Source organism: Staurois parvus, unplaced genomic scaffold (genome assembly GCF_062004578.1).
Source record: "Staurois parvus isolate SC_StPar_1 unplaced genomic scaffold, SC_StPar_1.0 ptg001112l, whole genome shotgun sequence".
Taxonomy (NCBI): Eukaryota; Metazoa; Chordata; class Amphibia; order Anura; family Ranidae; genus Staurois; species Staurois parvus.
The window spans coordinates 546,995-564,814 of NW_028318908.1; the positions used below are offsets into that span (position 1 = coordinate 546,995).

The 17,820-nt window shown below is 45.7% G+C and overlaps 1 protein-coding gene across 2 annotated transcripts in view; it reads left to right on the forward strand.

Moving 5' to 3' along the window:
- The first annotated feature begins 29 nt into the window (after positions 1–29).
- The window catches only part of YLPM1 (YLP motif containing 1), a 48,812-nt gene continuing 31,021 nt past the window's right edge, over positions 30–17,820 (forward strand). The window contains exons 1-4 of one of the 2 annotated variants that reach the window (XM_089658935.1): positions 30–470; positions 2,703–2,903; positions 8,563–8,757; positions 15,981–17,014. In XM_089658935.1, coding sequence (XP_089515061.1) covers positions 69–470; positions 2,703–2,903; positions 8,563–8,757; positions 15,981–17,014 — 1,832 coding nt within the window. In that variant the 5' untranslated portion in view covers positions 30–68. The remainder of the gene's footprint in view (positions 471–2,702; positions 2,904–8,562; positions 8,758–15,980; positions 17,015–17,820) is intronic. The other variant, XM_089658936.1, reaches the window with a different exon arrangement.

The window sequence follows — 17,820 nt, forward strand, 5'->3', positions numbered from 1 at the left end:
GACCCGAGCTGCGGCTGCGCGGCCTGCGTGACATCACGTCCTGAACGGAGTGTGTGCAGAGAGGCGCCATGTTCTCGGGATGGACTCCCCGGTATGGCGGCTCCACCGGTTACCCAACGCCCCCACCGGCGGACCCGGGACTGCAGAGTTTTCGGGACCAGCATCTGGCCCAGTTGGAGCAGCTGCAGAAGATGCACCAGAGACAAATGGAGAGTGTCCTTCCTGTAGGGGCCCCAGGCTCGGCCCCTGCCCCCACCCCCGCTTCTGTCCCCCCCAGACCATACTACCCTCCCCGACAGTCCTACCCCTATCCTCCCCCCTACAGCCATAATGTGCCCCCTCCGGGGTACCAGTCCCCGGCACTGCCTCCAGACACCGAAAAACCGCCCCCACCACCCCCTGCAACCGATCAACAGCCACCGCCGCCCCCACCTGACAGTGCCCCCTCCAGCAACAACGCTGCCCTGGAGGTAAGTCATGGCGTGACTCTGGAATGGATGAGAGGGGTCCCTGGGGGTCCGGAGTCAGAGAAAAGGGGTCCTCAATGGGAGGGAAAAGGTGAATGGAAGAGAGGGATCCCCAGCTAGAGAGTCCGTGGCGAGCAGACGAGAGGGTCCATGGTGGGTGGATGAAAGGGTCCTGCCCCGGTGGAAGAGAAGAATCCTCCGTGAGAGGGTCCCGGGCGAGCTGGATCCCCCCGTGAGAGGGTCCCGGGCGAGCTGGATCCCCCCGTGAGAGGGTCCCGGGCGAGCTGGATCCCCCCGTGAGAGGGTCCCGGGCGAGCTGGATCCCCCCGTGAGAGGGTCCCGGGCGAGCTGGATCCCCCCGTGAGAGGGTCCCGGGCGAGCTGGATCCCCCCGTGAGAGGGTCCCGAGCGGGCGGACGAGGGGGATCCCCTGTGAGAGAACCCTGCTTCGGTGGGCGAGAGGAATCCCCTTGTGAGAGGGTCCTGGGCAAGCAGACGAGAGAAGTTCCTGGATGGGTGAACAAGAGGGATTCCCTGTGAGAGGGTTTGGAACAGTGGACAAGGTCGTCCTGGTCGGGTGGGCAAGAGGGTCCATGGTGGGTGGATGAACGGGATCCCATGGGTGAGCAGACCAGAGGGTCCATGGTGGGATCCCCTGTGAGAGGGTCTTTGCCCAGGTGGATGAGAGGGATCCCCAGTGAAAGGATCTGTGGCAAGTGGATGAGAGGGTCCTTCCCGGGTGGAAGAGAATAATCCCCTGCAAGAGGGTCCGTGGTGAGCAGATGAGAGGCATCTCCTGTGAGAGGGTCCTGGGCAGGTGGATGCGAGGGTCCTCGGTGAACAGACAAGAGGTTCCTGGGCAAGCAGATGAGGGATCTTGGTGGGTGGACACGAAGGTTCCATGTGAGAGAGTCCTGGGCAGGTGGGCAAGAGGGATCCCCTGTGAGAGCATCCTGGGCAAGCAGACAAGAGGGATCCCCTGTGAGAGGGTCCTGGGTGAGTGGATGAGGAGTCCCCTGTAAAAGGGTCATGGGTAAGCAGACAGAAGAGGGTCTTGAGCAGATAAGAGGGATCTCCTGTGAAATTGTCCTGGGCGAGCGGGTGAGACTTTACCCTTTTCTGAGAAGACTGCGCAATCTGTGGTCAGGTTTCTATAGTTTACCGTACAGCTCTGTGTATATGTGTTATTGGAAGGATCTGGAATTTAGTAGTGAATGGGATTGGATGAGTGTTTGGTGATGGGCTAGTTATGTATTCGGTTGGATCAGTGAGGAGATGATGGCCTAGTGATTGGGGTTGGATGAGTGTTGTTGATGGGCTAATAGTGTATGGGGTTGGATTGGATGAGTGTTGTTGATGGGCTAATAGTGTATGGGGTTGGATTGGATGAGTGTTGATGGGCTAATAGTGTATGGGGTTGGATTGGATGAGTGTTGATGGGCTAATAGTGTATGGGGTTGGATTGGATGAGTGTTGATGGGCTAATAGTTTATGGGGTTGGATTGGATGAGTGTTGATGGGCTAACAGTGTATGGGGTTGGATTGGATGAGTGTTGATGGGCTAATAGTGTATGGAGTTGGATTGGATGAGTGTTTGGTGATGGGCTAGTAATGTATTGGTTTGGATCAGTGAATAGATGATGGCCTAGTGAATGGGGTTGGATACGTGTTGTTGATGGGCTAATAGTGTATGGGGTTGGATTGGATGAGTGTTGGGTGATGGGCTAGTAGTGAATGGGGTTGGATGACTGTTGGGTGATGTGCTAGTAATGTATTGGTTTGGATCAGTGAGATGATGACCTAGTGATTGGAGTTGGATGAGTGTTGTTGATGGGCTAGTAGTGAATGTGGGGTTGGATGAGTGGTGTTGATGGGCTAGTAGTGAATGGGGTTGGATTGGATGAGTGTTTGGTGATGGGCTAGTAATGTATTGGGTTGGATTAGTGAGTAGATGATGGCCTAGTGATTTGGAGTTGGATAAGTGTTCTTGGGCTAATAGTGTATGGGGTTGGATTGGATGAGTGTTGGGTGATGGGCTAGTAGTGAATGTGGGGTTGGGTGAGTGGTGTGAATGGGGTTGGGTAATGGGCTAGTAGTGTATGGGGTTGGATGACTGTTGGCTGATGAGCTAGTAATGTATAGGGTTGGATCACTGGGGGTTGATGGGCTAGTGAGTGGGGTTGGATGACTGTTGGATGATGGGCATGCGGTGATGTGTTGTGTTGGATTCTTGTAGGACCAGCAGCAGTATTGGTACAATCAGCACCTGCTAAACCTACAGCAAAAAGCCAAGAGCCATGGTAGGGAAGCCCCTCCTCCTGTGTTTGAGACTGTGGTGCCACCTTCTGCAGGATATGTTGCAGCACCTCCTTCCCAGCAGCCTCCACCTCCTCCTGTGGAGGAAGCCAAGCCGCCATTACCAGTGGAGAATGTTGCGGTAAGCTCAGTATGTGACAGTGGAAGAGAGGGCCATCTGCCCATGTAACCTTGTTACGGCTGGATTAGCCTGTCATGCTGCTCTTCTAGCTGCAGTCCTCTCAGTCACTGTCCTGGAACAAAGTATTTGGACTGAGGAGCTGACTTCAAGTGCTGCATGCTTATTAGGGGTCAATAACTCAAAGTACAGAATGTGGGGGGCAGCCAGGCATCTAGTGTTTTTTGCTCGGCTAGTTCTCTCACATCAGGTGTTTTTAACACCTTCCAGTCCAGGCCAATTCTGACATTTCTCTCCTACATGTATAAATCATGTTTTTGCTAGAAAACTACTTGGAACCCTCCAAAAATATAAATTTTTTTAATCAGAGACCCTGAAAAATAAAATGGTGGGTGTTACGTATTTTTGTGTCACACAGTATTTGCACAGCGGTTTTTCAAATACATATTTTTTGGAAAAAATGCACTTTAATGAATTTTAATGCTCAAAAACAGAATGGGGTTGATGTACTAAAGGCAAATAGTCTGTGCACTGTAAGTACAGTTGCTCCAGATCTGATGGGAGTCTCTGAAATGATGGGAAGCTCTGCTGATTTCTATCCAATCATGTCTAAGCAAAAATGCTGTTTTTTTTTTTTTAATTTTCCTTACATGTGATTGGATATTCTTTAATAAGCTTTGCCTCATTTACTAAGCTCTGGAGCAGCTGTGCTTGCAGTGCACAGTATATTTGCCTTTAGTAAATCAATCCCAATATAATAGTAAATAAATATAATGGCGCCTATGGAGAGAGAAAAATGTGGGTCACTAACTGATATACCAGCTGGAAAATCCACCATAAATTAATAAAGTGTACAAAACAACACAAAAGTAATTTGCGCTAGTAAATAAATATTACAATTATACCTGTGAACAAAGAAAATATAAAAATATTAACCATGTGAGTAATAATTATAAATACATAATTAAAAAAAAAAAATTTATATATAAAAAAAGTGTCTAAAAACAGTCCAAATTTAAGATGTGTAATACAAATCCGAAGAAAAGTGCACAAAAAATGTGACAATCCACCACCAAAAGCACTAAATAAACTCACCAGAGCTATAAAAAACTGAAGCATATATTTTTCTGGGGGCGATGGTATTAGCAGAGTAATGAACCACTCATGGATGTGTCTTCAGGGAGTATTATTCTGCAGAAACCAGCTCCAAGCAGACCAATTTCAATGAAGCAATGCTCTATAATTAAATACCACTGAGGAGCTTCGTGAGGACGTCGATGACGAAACGCGTAGGGCGGGGCTTGATTGATGTGACGTCATTATGTTTCCCAGCGATCTACTGCGCATGTGCCGAGTGGCTGGGTTCGTTTCATTCTGATTCCTATATGCTGTTAACGCTGGTGTCGGCTGGGACACCCTTTGAGATAAATGCAATGAGTGCATAATAAATGAAGCTGTTTTTTAATAATACTGCACCATGAAGTTTTTGTTTTTTCTTCCGAGTGTCTGGTATTACCCCTTCTGGATACGATTAACCACTTCCAGTCCGGACACTTCTACCCCCTTCCTGACCAGGGCAATTTTCAGCTTTCAGCGCTATCACACTTTGAATGACAATTGCGCGGTCATGCAACACTGTACCCAAATTAATTTTTTACCATTTTTTTGAGACAGATAAAGCTTTATTTTGGTGGTATTTATTCACCGCTGGGATTTTTATTTTTTTTGCTATGTAAATGAAAAAGTCCAGAAATTTTGAAAAAAATTTTTTTTTATAAAATTTTGCAAATAAATATTTCATCATAAATCTTTGCCAAAATTTATTCCGTTATCTTTTTAGTAAAAAAAAAAATCCAAATTAGTTTATAACCAAAAATTATAATTTTTAAACATTTTTTTTACATTTTTATTTTATTTTTTTATATTATTTTTTTTTTACATACTGTCACCCTAGCAGCGCAGTGTCACCATGGTGACACTGTACTACTTGTGGGGGGTGATGAAGATTTTTTTTTTTACACCCATATAGGATGTAAAAGCAATAATTTCTCTTTCTCTCTGTGTGCATTCTTGCACTCATTGAGAAGTACTGAGCTGTGATTGGTCACAGCTTGTCACATGATACAAGGCTGTTGTGAATAGGCTTGTACCATGTGACCTCTGTGATCATTCATAGGTTTCACACGTAGTAAGCAATGATGTCACAAGTGACATCTTGCTTACTACTTTGCATGTGATCACTGATTGGCCAATCAGTGATCACATGATTGGGACCTCGTACAGAGGTCCCGTCCGACGATCGGTGTTTCACTGTGTCCAGAGGACATAGCGGGCACCGGATCGCGGTGCTACGCGCTCCCAGGGCCACCCGAACCTGCACTGCCACCGTCCGGCCGTTTATATGCAACGGCCGGTCGGGAAGTGGTTAAAGTGATCTCTTGGAGAAGTGGATTTCCTCAGTGGTATTTAATTATAGAGCATTGCTTCATTGAAATTGGTCTGCTTGGAGCTGGTTTCTGCAGAATATTACTCCCTGAAGACACATCCATGAGTGGTCCATTACTCTGCTAATACCATCGCCCCCAGAGCAATATATGCTTCAGTTTTTTATAGCTCTGGTGAGTTTATTTAGTGCTTTTGGTGGTGGATTGTCACATTTTTTGTGCACTTTTCTTCGGATTTGTATTACACATCTTAAATTTGGACTGTTTTTGGACACTTTTTTTTTTTATATATAAAATTTTTTTTTTTCAATTATGTATTTATAATTACTCACATGGTTAACATTTTTATATTTTCTTTGTTCACAGGTATAATTGTAATATTTATTTACTAGCGCAAATTATTTGTGTTGTTAATCCCAATATAATACCCAATTTCTTGGTAAATTATAGAAGGTATATTATGCTGAGAAAATAGATGACAAATGTCACGCTTTAAAATTGCGTACACCCGTGGAACAGCACCAAAACTACGGTATGTAAAAATCTCCATAAGAGTCACTTTAAAGTTCTTTACGGTTACCAGTTTACAGCTGCACAGGAGGTCTGGAGCTCGAATTATTGCTCTGATGTTCGCGGCCACGCCTCGCATGTGTGGTGCGATCACCATTTTCGTATCTGTGCAGGACCGACGTGTGATTGCATTTGTGCGTGGGGGCACTTTAAAAATAAAAAAAACAAGGCATTTTTACACTTTATCTGTATACATTTTTTTTTTTGGGTCACTTTCATTGCTGACCCCAGAGGCTGAACATCCCTTGTGATGGCATAGGGCCAGGACAGGTCCTCTTTATGGAGAGATCCAGGGTCTGTTAGACCCCCGATGTCTCCACTGGCCTCCAAATCATCTGATCGGTTTGATCTGATGTTTTCACAAGCCGGTAACCACTTGTAAACAAAGAACCAACACTGGAAGTGACCAAATCCTTGCCGCTTCCAGTTTCTGATGTCACAAGGTGGGAAAGGATAACATCAGTTCATCTAAATGTTTCCCACTGGATTCCACCGGCTGCATCCTTACCGATCGCTTGGTAGAGCCCGGTAAAGGCGGTGGAAGAAGGGAAGGGGACCCCCTTACTCCACCTGTAAGTGTAATCCAGGGACTGTATAGCCGCTACGATTACTTTTCCAGTGAAGGGAATCGTTGCCTGACAATGATGATATCTTGGTCATTTTATTTATTTCAGGTACTTGTATAGCGCTGTCAATTTACGCAGCGCTTTACATATATATTGTACATTCACATCAGTCCCTAACCCTCAAGGGGTGTACAATCTAAGATCCCTAACTCACATTCATACATACACATACTAGGGACAATTTAGACAGGTTCCAATTCACCTACCAGCATGTCTTTGGAGTGTGTGAGGAAACCGAAGTACCCGGAGGAAACCCAAGCAGGCACAGGGAGAACCTGCAAACTCCAGGCAGGAGGTGCCATGGCTGGGATTCGAACCAACGACCCTAGTACTGCCAGGCGGAAGTGCTAACCAGTTAGCCACTGTGCTGCCCATCACTGCGGCAATGGCCAACATATCACCCTTTCAGTCTAGTGACTGGTACGTCGCTGAACAGCAGATGGTTAAAGCTGAACTCTAGGCTGGAATATGAATCACTCATTCAGTGTAGTTGTTAATCCATAAAAAGTAAAAATAGATCTAGTGAGCGTACCCTTACATTATCAACTTGTGGACCCCTGGAATATTCCCTCTCGTACTTGGAGATAGGGAGCTAACCACTGCTGTGCTGACCTGTGCAGTGCTGTCAGCTTTTTGCTCCTTTATTTTCACCTGGTGATCTGACAAGTAACACACTTCCTGTCCTAGCATGGCAATGCTTACTTGCCGTACAACATCTATGGAGGCGTACCCTAGAACAGGACTACAGAACATCTCCCCATCTCCACATTGAAAGGTATTCTATTGTCCAGAGTTTTCTGTGAACGCTATTAGCTGATAAGAGTGCAACACGGGAAGTTATTCCTGACAGGATCAACAGTTTTCTTTTGTTTTTTTTGATTGAACAGCTAGAATGAAACACAATTGTATATTTAACACACCAAAAGAGAGCAAATAAGAAAAAAAGCTAATTGTTGGGGTTAAAATAAACTTTAATCACAAGCCTACAGGGCATTTATACCCCCTTCCTGCCCAGGCCAATTTCCAGCTTTCAGAGCTGTTGCACTTTGAATGACAATTGCGCGGTCATGCAACACTGTACCCATATGAAATTTTTATCATTTTTTTGTGACAGCTTTATTTTGGTGGTATTTAATCAACTCTGGGTTTTTTATTTTTTCTTAAACCAAAAACCACTGCAAATTAAAAAAAAAAAAAAAAAAGTTTTTTCTTAGTTTTTGTTATAAAATTTTGTAAATAAGTGATTTTTCTCCTTCACTGATGTGCGCTAATGAGGCTGCAGTGATGGGCACTGATAGGCTGCACTGATAGGTGGCACTGAGGAGGAGGCACTGACGGGCACTGTTAGGCGGCACTGACGGGCACTGTTGGGTGACACTGAAAAGCAGCTCAGATGGGCACTGATATGTGGCATTGATGTGCACTGATGTGGCATTGATTGGCACTGATGAGCACTGACAGGTAGCACTGCTGGGGCTACACTGATCATCATGGCACACTGATCATCAATGCTCTGATGATCAGTGTACATGTCCCCTCCACGGAATGCCGATTACCGGCTGTCCCCTCCTCTCGAGCTGTCAGCGTGACAGCTCGAGAGGAGAGAAATGCCGATAACTGGCATTTCCCTGTTTACATGTGATCAGCTGTGGTTAGACACAGCTGATCAAGTGACCGAGCCGACATCTTCGGCTCTTTCCGTGGATCGTGGATCGGCTGTGTCCGAGGAACACAGCGCACCACCGGGAGCCGCGCATGCGCAGTGAGAATGGGAGGACGTCATATGACGTCATCTCAGAAAGAGAGAACCACCTTGCGTCCATCATATTACTATATGGCGGGCGGGCGGTGGTTAAGAAGATGACACAAATGGTAACCATAAATGTGACTACCTTGTGTAAGCAGAGTGGACATTATATTGGCCTGTGTGTGTGATCAGAGCTGTGTGAATGTGATGTGCTGGGAATGTTTTCTTCCATGTGTTCTGACCTCTTCCTTTTTTTTTTTCTTTTTTTCCCCCAGTCCGGTATAAATCTGACCGAGGATCCAGAACAAGCTCAGAGGCTAAAGACCCTGCAGGAAGCGGCTGCTCACTGGCAGCAGCATGAACAACACCGCCTTGGGTTCCAGTACCAGGGCATCATGCAGAAACACAGCGCCATGCAGCAGCTGCTCCAGCGCTACCAACAGATTGTCCAGGAGCCACCACACCTGGCTGTAAGTGATGCGGAGGGGTGGGTCAGAGATGAGCTGATGAGGAGGGGGTCAGTTGTATCTGTACAGTCAGGAAGGGTCAAAGATGAGGTTTGGGGAGGGAGTGCAGGGGATTGTCTTTGTGCAGACAGGATCCGATTTGAGCTGGGGGGGGGGGGCTCTGTCTGTCGTGTCCATTGAGGGACACACAAAGGCTTATACTGTCTTCTGCAGGATTGTACACTGTCAAACTAAATTTTTGGCCACCCCTCTTGAAGTGCTAGAAAAGAAAGGAAAAAAAAATGTTCCCTGCAAGGTAATGACATAATATGCTAGTGTGCATCGCATAATAGTATATTATGTGAAACTTACCTTAAAACGAAGCCCTCCAACGGTGCGCTGTGACTGCTGCAGAGGCTTCCATCTTCACCTGGTCCTTCCGGGTTCGTGATCTCCAGCCGTCTGACAGGCCAAGACGCGATGACGTCACTCCTGTGCATGCACGCGGGAGTCCCAGGTCACAGCACACAGCTCTGAAGGAACGACACGGGTATGGTGTTCCTTCAGAGCGTATGCGCCTGCTTTAGGAAAGAGAATATCTCCTAAACACTGCAAGTTTAGGAGGTATTCATTTTACCTACAGGTAAGCTTTATTATAAGTTTACTACCAGTATGCCTCAGGTTTTGCCAGTATCCTAGGACAATGGATTTTTTTTTTTTTTTTAAGTCTAAGCCTTTGTTTGCCAGCTCTTCCCGTGATTGTTTTCTCCACTCAAGACTTCTCTGCTTGAGCTGGTCTCTAAATGCAGCTGTCTGGACTAGGCTTTCCCCAGTCTGGCCTTGGGGGCTTTGAGGCTTTATGACCCCTGACCCGCTGTCCAGGCAGTGCTGATTGGCCCTGTGCTGATCACATGCACCCCCCCCCCCCCAAAAAAAAAAAAAACCCTCTAGCAGTACACATCAAACAGAGCATGTGGTGCAGACCTCCCACTGCTGCTGTGTACTATGGCAGTTTGATTGGGGATCAGAGAACACAGGATCAAACCGCCTTTTTACACCATGCGGAGGATTAACCCCTTAGGTTCTACAGTGAGTATAACAAGCATGCTTTACTGTATATACAGACTGATTTCACTGTTGTGGGTTTAGTAGCATTTTAATTAAACAAACAGAAGTTAGACGCTGATTGGTTACCATGCACAGCTGCACCAGATTTTGTGTTGATTTTTGCTGAGCAATAGGAGGTATTATTCATTTGGTGCTGGTTTTGCTGTGGAAGGGGTAACCATGAAGTACTGAGTGCTACTGGGTGGAGTGTTGCACGTGCTCTGTGTTTTTTTTTTTTTTTCCCCTGCCAAACATCTTTCCATTGCTGATGCAGCTTACATGGGGAAGTTGGATCCTCTGTTCATTCCTACTGCTCACCTTACAGTGACTCAGTCGGCTCCTACTGTCTGACCCTACTTCTTGCTAGTGTTTGGGTTTGTGAGTATCTGAGGTCTTGCCTCGTACTCTGAGCTACGCTGCTTTCCTGCCATGCAGAACAACATGTCTGATTCTAGACACACGGATAACAGGGCCTTCAGCTCACACTCCACTTATGGCTCTGGCACTCTTTGCAGGGAACCCACTGATGTGGCCTATGTTGGCAGCCTAGATCCTTTGTAGCCTCTGTTCCTTGAGCCTGTACCATCTTCAGCTCTGTTTGCTCTGTCTAAATATGGTTTTACTGTCGTCATGTAGGACTTTATGGGTCAGATACTACTGATGTTTGCTGAATCTGATCACAGAGACCACATGTTGGCTCTGTGCGCTATCCCCTAAGGAATCGATTTGTTTTTCCAGTGGCCTTAGCAGCCTCCAAGCCATCATCTTCTGAGACTCTGATGGTGAGTCTGTAGTCCCTAACTGACCTACCAGTGCAGCCCCTAAGAATGCCACGACTATTCAGATGGAGGGGGGAGGGCGTCTGCTTGCATCCATGTTACATGAAGTGGAATTAGTCTTTAAGCAATGCGCTCTGAAGCTCGCCGCAGATGGATCGAATCTCGGCCGGTTCAGCAGGGACTGGCTCTTCCATCCATCTATGGGCAGGCTGGTTATACTGTAGTCCATTGATTGACTTCAGTACAACAAGCCTGTCTAATTTTTTGCATTTGATTACTGCCGGCAGCCAGTGATCAGTGTGTTCTGCCAGCTGGGAAGACTCCTCACCAGCAGAATACTGATATTCCCCATATCAACACTGATTGTGTTGGTGGAGTAATCAAGCAATTTTCTTTCTGGTGGAAGAGAAAAAAAATTGTATAATCTATGGCTTGCTTTAGAATATATTGGTTGGGTCTAGTCCTAGATATAGCTCAAGCCAGAGTCTTTCCTTTCCAAAGAAGAAACGTCTGTGCAGGATGGCTTCCTCGGTGATCCCATTGGAATTTTGTCGTCCTTGCATTTTAAAAACGACCCTTTGGACCTATCAGAGATATTTCCCTTTCCACCCTCATAAGATTCTTGTCACCATCACCTCTGAGGGATAAGTGGCTGAGCTGGCAGCTTTATCCTGTGAGTAACACTTTATGATCTTGCAAAAGGAGAACATGGTGTTGAGGCCCTGAACTTCCTAAGGTAGTTTTGGCCTTTAGCCTTAACCAGGATATAGTTCTTCCATTCTTCTGTCTGGTTCCAGTCCATTGGAAGATTTCCTTTGTTGTCTGAATGTCGTCCATACTTTACGAATTCACCCCACAGCCTCTGCTTCCTTCAAAAAGGAGGAGTCGTTTCTGATCCAGCTTCTTGTTTCCACTATTTCTCGATGGCTCAGACATGCCATCATTCAAGCTTATGGTCTGAAGGACAGGGGTCAACAATCACTTATCAAGACACTCTAGTAGATTAAAGTGGTAGGCAATAAATAAAAATGGGCGAACAGGCAGTATTTTTAATGCAGAAGAGACATGCTTTTTGTCTTCTGCATTAAAATTGCCTATCTGCCTGTCTACTCTTGTACAGTGAGCTGCACATGCACAGCTCACTGGAAATTCGACAATGCCAAAGCTGATGGAACGCCCGTGTACGATCAGGAGTGTGACTTCACCCCAACCAATGAAAGCGGCTGGTGTTTGATACCTGGAAGCTAGCCACTTAAAGATGTCAGCGGCCAGCGGGGAACTCCAGGACAACGCATCGCTGGAACCAAGGTGAGCATATTTCAACTTTAAGTGCTTCTTGTTCTGTTTGGAATCAGTCTACTGTTATTCAGATTTGCAAGGCTGCCATCTGCTAGTCTGTCTGTCTGTTTTCACTGTTTCTGGACATGCAGACCATGTGACTTCCTGTGTCCCTCAGCGAAGGAGAAAATAGGATTATTGAATTGACGTAAAACATTTTGGCCGAAAACACCCCTTTCGGCTGTTGGCCGCAATGAGAAAAAAAAAAAAGCACCGATACAAACCCCACCCCTCACCACTGCCCACTTGCAGCCGCCCCCGCCCGTTGCTACCGCCACTCGGTATTTCTCAGCCTTACCTGAGAAACCATCCATCCCGGCGCTGGGCATAGAGATGAGTGAAGGAAAGATGGCCGCCACTCATCTCTATGCCCTTGGAGGACCAGAGTGATGTCACTTCCCGTTCCGTCCATTTTTTTTTTTTTTTCTAAAGCACTAGATCAACGCTTTTTTTGATCCGATGCTTTACATTGTCTTATGGGCCCCTTATCTCTCCATAAAGAGGACATGTCACTAATTATTTCTATCACAAGGGATGCATGCATTTCCTGTGATAAGAATAAAAGTGATAAACATTTTTTTTAAAGGGACAGTGCAAAAAAAAAAAAATTAAAAAAAATAAAAAGTTTAAAGTGCTCCCACAACCCCCCCTCCATGCTCACACACACGTGGGGTATCGCCACGAACGTCAGAGCAAGAGCAATAATTCTCACACTAGACCTCCTCTGTAACTTTACACTGCTTACCTGTAGAAAGTAGAGATGAGCGAATCGAACCAGGCGAAGTGGAATTCGATTCGAATTTCAGGAAAAATTCGATTCGCGTCGAATCCGAATATTAGCCTACTTCGGGTGCGCGAATCGGATTTTTCCCGATCAGCCGGCAAAAGTGTCCCTGCAGAGAGCTCCGCTATTTCTGACAGTTCCTTCACATGTACAGCGGTTGAAACATTGTATCTATTTGTTTCCATTTAGGATACAGATGTTTTTATTCGGAAACAGATACAATGTTTCAACCGCTGTAAATGTGAAAGTCAGAGAACTGTCAGAAATAGAGGAACTCTGCAGATACACTTTTTGCCGGTTTGGAATTATTCTTATTTTCACCCTACTTCTTCTTCTTCTTCTTCTTCCTCCTCATCCTCAGAAGAAGAAGAGGATGAGGATGAAGAAGAAGAAGAAGAAGTAGGATGAAAATAAGAAGAATTCCAAGCCGGCAAAAAGTGTATCTGCAGAGCTCCTCTATTCTGCAGATACACTTAGAGGAGCTCTGCAGATACACTTTTTGCCGGCTTGGAATTCTTCTTATTTTCATCCTACTTCTTCTTCTTCTTCTTCTTCTTCCTCTTCATCCTCATCCTCTTCTTCTTCTTCTGAGGATGAAGAAGAAGAAAAAGAAGAAGTAGGATGAAAATAAGAAGAATTCCAAGCCGGCAAAAAGTGTATCTGCAGAGCTCCTCTATTCTGCAGATACACTTAGAGGAGCTCTGCAGATACACTTTTTGCCGGCTTGGAATTCTTCTTATTTTCATCCTACTTCTTCTTCTTCATCCTCTTCTTCTTCTTCTGAGGATGAGGATGAAGAAGAAGAAGAAGTAGGATGAAAATAAGAAGAATTCCAAGCCGGCAAAAAGTGTATCTGCAGAGCTCCTCTATTCTGCAGATAAACTTAGAGGAGCTCTGCAGATACACTTTTTGCCGGCTTGGAATTCTTCTTATTTTCATCCTACTTCTTCTTCTTCCTCTTCATCCTCATCATCCTCTTCTTCTTCTGAGGATGAGACAACCGCTGTATGGAGGGAATGTCACAGAACTGTCAGAAATAGCCTATCTTCTCCTTCTCCTTCTCCTCCTTCTCCTCCTTCTTCTCCTTCTCCTTCTCCTTCTCCTCATCCTTCTTCTCATCCTTCTCCTTCTTCTCATCCTTCTTCTCATCCTTCTCCTTCTTCTCATCCTTCTTCTCATCCTTCTCCTTCTTCTCATCCTTCTCCTTCTTCTCATCCTTCTCCTTCTTCTCATCCTTCTCCTTCTTCTCATCCTTCTCCTTCTCCTTCTTCTCATCCTTCTCCTTCTCCTTCTTCTCATCCTTCTCCTTCTCCTTCTTCTCATCCTTCTCCTTCTCCTTCTTCTCATCCTTCTCCTTCTCCTTCTTCTCATCCTTCTCCTTCTCCTTCTTCTCATCCTTCTCCTTCTCCTTCTTCTCATCCTTCTCCTTCTCCTTCTTCTCATCCTTCTCCTTCTCCTTCTTCTCATCCTTCTCCTTCTCCTTCTTCTCATCCTTCTCCTTCTCCTTCTTCTCATCCTTCTCCTTCTTCTCATCCTTCTCCTTCTTCTCATCCTTCTCCTTCTTCTCATCCTTCTCCTTCTTCTCATCCTTCTCATCCTTCTCCTTCTTCTCATCCTTCTCCTTCTTCTCATCCTTCTCCTTCTTCTCATCCTTCTCCTTCTTCTCATCCTTCTCCTTCTTCTCATCCTTCTCCTTCTTCTCATCCTTCTCCTTCTTCTCATCCTTCTCCTTCTTCTCATCCTTCTCCTTCTTCTCATCCTTCTCCTTCTTCTCATCCTTCTTCTCATCCTTCTCATCCTTCTTCTCATCCTTCTCCTTCTTCTCATCCTTCTTCTCCTTCTTCTCATCCTTCTTCTCCTTCTTCTCATCCTTCTCCTTCTTCTCATCCTTCTCCTTCTTCTCATCCTTCTCCTTCTCATCCTTCTCCTTCTTCTCATCCTTCTCCTTCTCCTTCTTCTCATCCTTCTCCTTCTCCTTCTTCTCATCCTTCTCCTTCTCCTTCTTCTCATCCTTCTCCTTGTCCTTCCTCATCTCCAAGGGCATTTAAATTAAAGGTACAGTGTTCTGCACTAATTTAAAGGCTCTCTGAAGCCTAGAAACCCTTTTAATAAGTTAAATTCGTAGCGAATTAATTCGCATCGAATCGAATTTCTTCCTCAAATTCGGTGAATCAGCCGAATCGAATTTTTGAATAATTCGCTCATCTCTAGTAGAAAGTTTTTAAAGCATCACACATGGATATTTTTAAGTACCGCAGTGTCACGCCATTCCACGAGCGTGCACAATTTTAAAGAGTGACATGTTTGGTATATATTTACTCGCCGTAACATCCTCTTACATATTTTACAAAACAATTGGGGTATATAATTCTTTTTCTTTTTTTGTTTTAGTCAAGGTGTATTTTTTTCCAAAAAATGTATATATTCATTTTTAAAAACTGCGCATTTCGCTTTTTCGGCCAATTGCATTTTGAATTTTCGGTAACAGAATTTTCATTTCAGTGCCCCACTAGTAAAAACATTTTCTTGGTATCCACTTGAGTTTTCAGGTCCCATTCCTTTGCGTTTTTTGAGCATGCTCTTGGCACTACTTTGCCACAAACTGAAGCATACTGATAGGATGAGTTATACCTGCTGTCTTAGAGTTCTGTTGTTTACCAGTGTTCTCCTGTAGGCAACAGTATAACTGGCCAGTATTTGATTTCCTATGTCCCTCATTGGGCTCCAAAAAAGGATTTTATGGTGAGAACAGATATCCGAGTCCCAGCACCACACAGGGACCTTCACATCACAGCTCTGGAACCTCCAAAAAGCATTGCTGTGAAATAAGTGTCAAATGAACACAACCAAAGTTTATGTGCTGGTGTAATTATCCTCCTAGGTATAAATTTAAAGGGAACCTGTACTTAAATGTTGGCTGCTATTGCCAAGCTCCTTCTGAAAGTGGTAGTGTTTTTTCTGTCATGCTTTTTCGGTGGCTTCAGTAGTTTGGGTCACTGACCTGAAACCTACGTGCAGGTTTGAAAGTCTAAACTTCTGATCTGTGTATTCAGATGGGGGGGGGGGGGGGGGGGTGCAATGTCAGCTTATGGATTTTCTTCCTATAAGGTAAATCAAGGAGTTGTAGCCTGATGTACTCGCTGCCCCTATAGTAGGTGACATCAGTCTTGTGTCTTTTGGGGTCAGCAATAGATCTAGTGTCCACAGTCCTCACGTCAGTCTCCATTTCCTCTGTACAGGCCATGACTGTAGATGTCCAGTTGCAGCACTATGAGATGCAGCAGAAGCAGCTTGTGCCACTGTACCAAGAATGGGAGAATCAGTTCAAGAAGTGGCAGGAGTTACTGCAGACCTACCCCCACAAGGATCAGCTGCAGGAGTACCAAGTTCAGTGGGCATCCTGGCAGACCCACATAAAATCGACGAAGACTCATCTAAAGGACAAAATTGCCTCACTGAAAAGCTTAAAGCAGCAGTTTGGTGGCAGTCACTATATAGGAGGCATTGCCATGGTACCCCAGTACCCAACATATTCGCCAGTTATGTCCCCGGCTGTTCCTACAGCTCTGCCCACAGGAGTGAGCATACAGCCTCCCTATACCGCTCCCGTGGCACCAGTGTATGGTCCTGGCCCACCTCCCTCTCTCCCACCTGCAACTACATATTCTGAAGCTACGCCTCCTCTTCCACCTGTGACTGCTCCACCTCTTCCTCCGTCATCCAGTGCTCCACCCCCTCCACCACCTGTCAGTTCCCCCTCAGCCGACGTTTTACAACCACCTCAACCACCTCTACCCCCTGCCACCGATACCCAGCCACCCCCTCCAGTAGGAGCCTCTGCCCCAGAACCTGAAACCACCTTATCTGTTCCCATGGCTGCATCGTCCACTTCAGACAGTACTCCTGCCGCAATCACCAGCTCATCTGTCATGTCATCTGCACCCTCCACAATGCCTCCAGCAGCAACAGATCCACCAGTACCTGCAGGATCATTCATTCCTGGAAATCAGACTCTATCTAGCGGACTGTCTTATCAGGCACAGCAGACTATGAAGAATGTTAAACCACCACTGGGCCAGAGTGCCCCTCCCGTGCCTTCCCATAATCTCCCATCTGAATTTCCTTCTGGCTTGGACAAGCAAAGTGAACACACCAAATTTTCAAACCCACCTGGGCTTCCACCTGTCCCTGATCAGGAGTTGACGCCCACTGTCCCTCCCACGCCTCCTAGCATGATGGCAGGGGGGCCATACGAAGGGCCCAGAGAATCAAGGTAAGTGTGTTTATAGCTAAAGAATAATCTTTGCCGAGAAGGCCTCATGTTTAGAAAATGAGAGCTGTAATGAAAGAATCTGATATGCTGCTATATCACCAACAGTGTGTTCACCATGGTGTCTGTAGAGTATTCCTTCTGTGTTCAGAATGGTGATCTGGTCAGTACTGTGTAGGAGGATTCAAGAATCCCAGCTAGAATTCCAGCTCTGTACTAAAAGAATCATGAAATGTATGCCTACAGAGATCTGTTTTATGGCATCCGTATGCCGCACTCAATGCTAGCATGAGATAAAAGTAGAAGAATTACCTCATCAGTGAGCTGCTGCTCCTTCGCTGTCCATTCACAAGGTTTGGTGGGTTCTGAACAAATATGATCAATAAAAATCCCATGTCAAAACAACGAATGGTTCGGTTTCCTATTCAAGCCTGGTTTTGCCCCCTTAAACCTCCCTGTGAAGCAGCGAAGACCAGTAGGCTGGTAGGAGGTATGGGGTGGCTTCTTGTACAGAAATTGTGAAGTACATGCAGTTGAGCTGCTGGCCCCTTTCAACCTGCTGAGTGTTCGCACTGAAGTCCAACTTGAACATATAGCCCTGTAATGCTGTCCACAGGCTCAAATAGGTCAGCCACCCCAGAGTCCTCTATAATGGAACAAAAAGAAAAGGGGGCACCCACTAAGTGTAGCATTAAAATTATCCACTTTGTTAAAATGGCTACTTGGCCTGAGAAGAGAGCAGGGAGCTCTGAAACCTGTAACTGCGCCCACAGGGCAACCCATGTGACATGACTTCCACAACTGCTCCC